This window comes from Lytechinus pictus, unplaced genomic scaffold, assembly GCF_037042905.1.
Source record: "Lytechinus pictus isolate F3 Inbred unplaced genomic scaffold, Lp3.0 scaffold_19, whole genome shotgun sequence".
Lineage (NCBI taxonomy): Eukaryota > Metazoa > Echinodermata > Echinoidea > Temnopleuroida > Toxopneustidae > Lytechinus > Lytechinus pictus.
In genome coordinates this window covers 4,491,754-4,497,753 of record NW_026974140.1, presented here as the reverse complement: position 1 = coordinate 4,497,753, position 6,000 = coordinate 4,491,754, and the positions used below count along the sequence as shown (strand labels likewise).

General features: G+C 36.9%; 1 protein-coding gene across 1 annotated transcript in view; it reads left to right on the top strand.

Annotated features, from left to right (window-relative positions):
* Positions 1 to 355: 355 nt before the first annotated feature.
* LOC129261001 (uncharacterized) overlaps positions 356 to 6,000 on the top strand; it is a 29,771-nt gene continuing 24,126 nt past the window's right edge. The window contains exons 1-3 of the mRNA XM_054899026.2: positions 356 to 1,350; positions 2,823 to 2,963; positions 5,416 to 5,635. Coding sequence (XP_054755001.2) covers positions 487 to 1,350; positions 2,823 to 2,963; positions 5,416 to 5,635 — 1,225 coding nt within the window. The 5' untranslated portion in view covers positions 356 to 486. The remainder of the gene's footprint in view (positions 1,351 to 2,822; positions 2,964 to 5,415; positions 5,636 to 6,000) is intronic.

The window sequence follows — 6,000 nt, the reverse complement described above, 5'->3', positions numbered from 1 at the left end:
CAACTAGCACCCCCGCTTACCAGGGCCGTTGTTTTAAGGGAAATCCCCTAAGATCGGCGCTCCTAAAGAGGGGTAAAAATCCTTGGCGGACGGTGGTAGATGTTTCGTTTACCCTTGTTATTGGTCAATCCTGAAACACCGCGGGAAAAACATAACCTCTCATCGAGCCATTTATTTAATCACAGTATTTGTGTATAATTTCTTTCCATTGTATATCTCTAGGAGAGGTAATACTAATGTATTTTTCTGAATCAATAAGCTCATATAAATTTTTCTTTTTCTATTGATTATCCTCCTTTTCCTCTACATCGATTATTATTTTTAAAAAATGATTTTATATTTATTCTTTTTTTCTGAACATAGACTAATCATTTAAAGCGTGACTAAATTTAAAAATGGCTGCCAACGGAAGAAAACATTGAAAAGTCTCACCAAATCAGGGAAATATTATATGAGATACCAAATCAATTAGACGAGTCAACAAGAATGGGAACTCAAGGTACAACTAAAGTTGTATTTTTAATTGACAGAAATTGTGGATCCCAGGATGAGAATGCATTTGCGGTGATCAAGTTGGCAGTGTTGAAATTACTGACACATTTTTCGTGCAGAGATGGCACCGTCAACGAAAAACGGCGATGGGGATATCGCATTTTTGATTCAACTAAAGAGTGTCAAATGTATAAGAAAAGAGCGATTTGGTTGCAGTACAAGTATAAGCATTTCCAAGGTTTTGAGGAGCACCTTGATGAGAATATTCCACCTCAAAGGGTCAAAACAAGAAGCAAAACAACGCAACATCGTTACGATAATAACGGTAGCTGCAGCGAGAATGGGAGTAGTGGTCCCCGGAGGTTAACCCCAGCAAGCGAGCAAGCTTCCGATGGCGATCAATCGCCAGCTGTACTAGTACGTGCAACCTCCGGTTTTGGCAACATTGCCGACGAAGGAGGCGAGGACACAAGTTCGGCTTACGCTCTTCGATTTGCATTGCAAGATGTAATGCATGACTTCCAGTGGGAAGAACCAGACATGTGTTCTCCAATGAAATCATCTCGAGCTCGCTCACGACATCGAAGAAAAAAGAGAGAGAACCCACGACATTCTGCTTCTCGCATACAAACCAGTGCAATGATAAGTGATGGCCGACAGAAGCACAGGAGGAAAGAGAAAATGATTTTCCTTGCTATGCGGTGTCCACCTTCTATGAAAATTCTTGAAGAATTTGTTGGAGATGCTACAAAGCTAAACTCTGCTTTTTCTCTGCGTGATACGATTGTTACAAAAGAGTTTATTGCAGACTTTTGTGGAGAGCAAAATGGAAGCATTTTCTGGCTCAACACCAACATGGTGAGAACGGAAACAGATAGTGAGACTGAGATACTAACGTTAGACCTATAGATTTACTTGTAGAGTTTAGTCAAGCAAGAATTTTGTTTATTTAAAGAGTAGATGTGAAACTGTTTAAAGGGATAGTCCGGGCTGAAAATATTTGTAGCTTAATAAATAGACTAGAATTCACTGAGCAAAATGCCGAAAATTTTATCAAAATCAGATAACAAAAAACAAAGTTATTGAATTTTAAAGTTTAGCAATATTTTGAGAAAATAGTCGTCATGAATATTCATTAGGTGGGTTGATAATGTCACATCCCAACTTGTTCTTTTGTAATTTATTATATGAAATTAGGTTTATTCAAATTTTTTCCTCCAAGAACTAGAAAAATTGGATTGACCACTGATTAGTGCATTATATATTTATTGCTGCAACTTATTTCATTTTAAGAGAGACATATTATTCACACAAGTATGAAATAATGAAAAAATTATGATTTTATGTAATGACATAAGAAAACGGAAAGTGGGGATGTGACATCATCAGCCCACCTAATGAATATTCATGACGACTGTTTTCACAAAATATTGCTAAACTTGAAACTTCAATAACTGTATTATTTGTTATCCGATTTTGATGTAATTTTCGGCATTTTGCTCAGTGAATTCTACTCTATGTATTAAGATATAAATATTTTCAGCCCGGACCATCCCTTTAAATCTACTACTGGCTACCACACCAGTAGAGGTACACAGTAAATTTTGATTTAGATACCATAAATTTTAAAAATTGTCTCTTGAAAAGATTTTGTTTTATTTTATTATTATTTTTTTTTTAGTGGGTGAGTAACATGTCTTATTGTGAAGATTTTTTCATATTTGAAGAGGATCAGCTTTAAAAAAAATTCTTTTACACATGAATGCCTATAATAAAGCATGGTCTGTCATTGCAAAAAAAAATATCTGAAAGACAAGATTGTATTTCACAGAATGGAAGGTTTCTGTCTCTGTTCTCCAATATCTTCATGGTATATTGTAGGCTATTGTAATTGTCAGCTGAATTCGTCTTTTTCCCTTGAGTACAGTCCTCTTTATAATAGTCGTACTTGAGAGTATATAGAGAACATAAATTTTTAAAAATTAAAAAAAGAGAATTAGGGTGGGTGTAGCAGGGGCTGTGGAACTGTTTTCTAAGGGGGGGCTGACCATGCAAAAAATCAAATCATATGGTCATTTTTACGTTTTTGTACACTGTTTTGGACAAAAAGTGGGGGGGGGGGTTAAGTGTAGTACAACTACAATTGACGTAATTTTTTTATCTGGAAAAATAAATGAAAATTACGTAATAGGCCTACACAAACGCACAGTACAAATTTGCCCCGTTTTCATCATGACAATCAGAATTTCAAACTACATGTACCTATTTAATACATTGTGATTACTTTCTTTTTCTCCTTTAAAAAATCGTACATCTCCATGTACATGTAGACACCACCAGGAAAACCCACACTTGAGCTTCTGAACGGGATGCTGAGTCACATGGGAGGTCAGGTGATATCTCTTGGTTGGCTGATGAGCAATGGAAGTCATTTGACATCCTGTCTTCATTCGCTGCAAGCTACACAACAGGTTAAACGTTTGATTATTTAAAAAGTAAAAAATTTAATTTAATTAAAAAAAAAGAAAAAGTGGGGAAAAATGACAGAAAAAAAAGCTAGACATTCAAAGAAATTTCTAGTGAACTACTGTACATGTATTAGGTACATACAGGGTAGGCTTACTACATGTATGGCAGCCTGTACACAAAGTGGCGACGCCCCTGGGGATAATGATTCTGTAGGCCTACTTAAAGTGAAGTGATACCCTAATTCCAAAAAAAAAGAGATGGAACATCAAAGCTAGAACAGTTTGTTTTTTACAAACTTGACCCAATTTCTAGCTCTGATTAAGCTTTTTCGGTATAACGGTATTAGTAATACCGTTCGGTATGAACGTCATACCGGTATGGATACCGCCGTTAAAATTTCAATACCGAAATACCGTCATACCAAAAGTTGAAAATATCATACCAGTATTTTATTCTGTATTGTCGTCTATGGGTATTTTTACAGTAAAATTGAGCCAAAACAATAAGTTGTTTGGCTCTCTCAACGTATTTAATGAAATCAGAATCCGATAATCTAACCTCGAAATGAATACATCGCCCCTGAACTAATGTCTGAGCTCCGCTAGCCGCTGCATAATGCCTCGGCCCCACCGCTATGTAGGCCTACATGGGGTGCATGTCGGCTCCATGCACTTGTGCACAGTACACAGCTACAGAAAACAAACAAAGCCGATCGAGATGGGGAGCATTTCATGAAGATTTTTTTCAGTGGTTTCAACAACAGATTTGCTTTCCGCCAATCACATGCGAGGGTTTGTCATAGCTTGTAACATCTCTCTATAAACAAACACAATCACCGACAAAACTCTTTTTGAGACACTCCCCAGCCTGCCTTTTGACCACGTGGTGTCTTCAACAAAGTATCAACCTTGGGGCGTTGAATGACAAACCACAGGGATTAACACTTTTTTTTCTTAGTGTTAGTTTTTTTCTCGGACTGCTCTTAACTTGTTTCAATTATGACAAGTTTACTTTTATAAAAATACATACATAAATATAAAAATTAATAAAAAATAAATTAAAAAATTGAAGAAAAAAAATGTTAACAGGAAAAAAATGTTACGCCATCCCTCTAGGTTTATTTCGAAAATGATCTGCGAAGTGATCGTGAATGGAAGGAAATAAATAAATAAATTTAAATTTATGATGGACTGGTGGCGTGATAAGATGATGATCTACTCAATTTTGGCATGTGTGAAAGAGAGAATTGACATTATTAAAATTAAAAAGTATTGATGACCAGGACTTGGGGGGGGGGTGAGAGAAGAGAGAAATAGAAAAAAGGGGGAAGATCGAAACTTGGAGATGTTGATTGTTTGTGGTGAGAGGGGTGGTGACGGGGAGAGGATGGGCCAATGGGAAAGAGAGAGAGAGGAATTAAGGGGCTGGGGAGATTTTTTTTAAAAAATCAAGAAAAAAGAGTGAGAAAGAGGCGGCTGCAGGATAAGAAGTCAATGGTGGGGGGTTTTAGACAACATGTGGAGATTCACAAGAGGGAGAAAACATGGCCTGAAGGGAGTTAGCTATTAGAGGGGGGGGGGGGGGGGTTCAACACAATGGACATAAGAAAAGTTATTTACGAGACGTCAAAATTTGAGGTCAATAAACTTTGAAACTTCGACGAACGCGTGTTGATGTGAGTGGTAAAAAAAGGGGCGAATCTGAATGTGAATGAGTGGGGCCAAATCGGTGAAGGGAAAATCACGCAAATCTCCTTGACTGTTTCAGCAGGGAATTTGGTGCTTGGAACTTGGGGCATGTACACACGTTTAGCAAAGTAGCAGTGAGTAGGTGCGGTATAGCATTTGGTAACTTGACTACATCTAATTAATTTCAGCATGGAGATAGGATTAATTGTACCACGTGCTTGCTGAGATAATTTCGCGCACGTGCACAGGTAACTCCCTCTCGGTGGGGCCGGGAGAGAGCATGATCGTATAACTTTTTGCTCAGGTCTTTAATAGTTGGGACTTGAAATACGATAATTTCTAATCTCTCTTTAATAAACAAATCATGATTATTTCCATTTGAAAATCTAAGGTTAGTGGTGACTTGCAAGGCTCAAGACAAGTCTCAACTTCGTCATATTTGAATTTTTTTAATCTATGAAAATGTGTTTGAGAGAGTTTCTGTCAATGAGAACGGACCATGCTGAGCATTCCTCAGCTGACCGCAAGCATCCACTCTTTATCCGAGGCCATATCAGGGCTAAACAAACATTGGACACTGTTTGCACAATAAATTGGGAATTTACATCGACCTATTAGTCGGTATACCGGTATTGAAGCAGTTAGTAATACCGGTATTGAAAATATAAATACTGAAAAAGCTTAGCTCTGATCCAACTTTTTTATTGATATGTATATTAACCTGTACAGAAATTTTGTTTTTGTATTTAATTTTTGTATATATCAGGCCTTAGAGGAGAAAGCAGCAAGCAAGGCTGGAAAGTCTGAGGGAGATCAAGAAAAGGGAGAAAATGACCACCCAGAAAAAAAGATTCCTGTTCCCAGAAATTTGCTTCCTCTGTCCATCATCATTGATCACTTCCTGAGGTCAAATGTTGTGTCACAGCCTGGGATTGGAGACATTAACCATAAAGAGACATTCCAAGCCGTTTTATGCTCTAAGACAGGTCAGTTGACTTGGCTTTTAATTTGTGATGTCTTAAGGCTTGGAACGTTGTTTAACATTCCTTTGATTTGTATTCTATTTCTAAACATATAATTTTAATTAATAATTTAGATTACAAATGTTTCAAGGTATTGGAATATTTTTAAGCTGTTCAATATCAAGAACATGCTCTAAATGCTCTATAATATAAATGAGCTAAAGGGCAATTCCATAGGTTGGTGGACATGAGCTCAATGTGTCTTTGTACATAAAGCCCATCTGAACTGTAACGTGAGTAACCACTTTATCTGCACCCCTAGTAAAAACCATGTGTTCTTTATTTTTTGAATTATGTACAAATTTGTCTCCCTAATATACTTCTTTGAA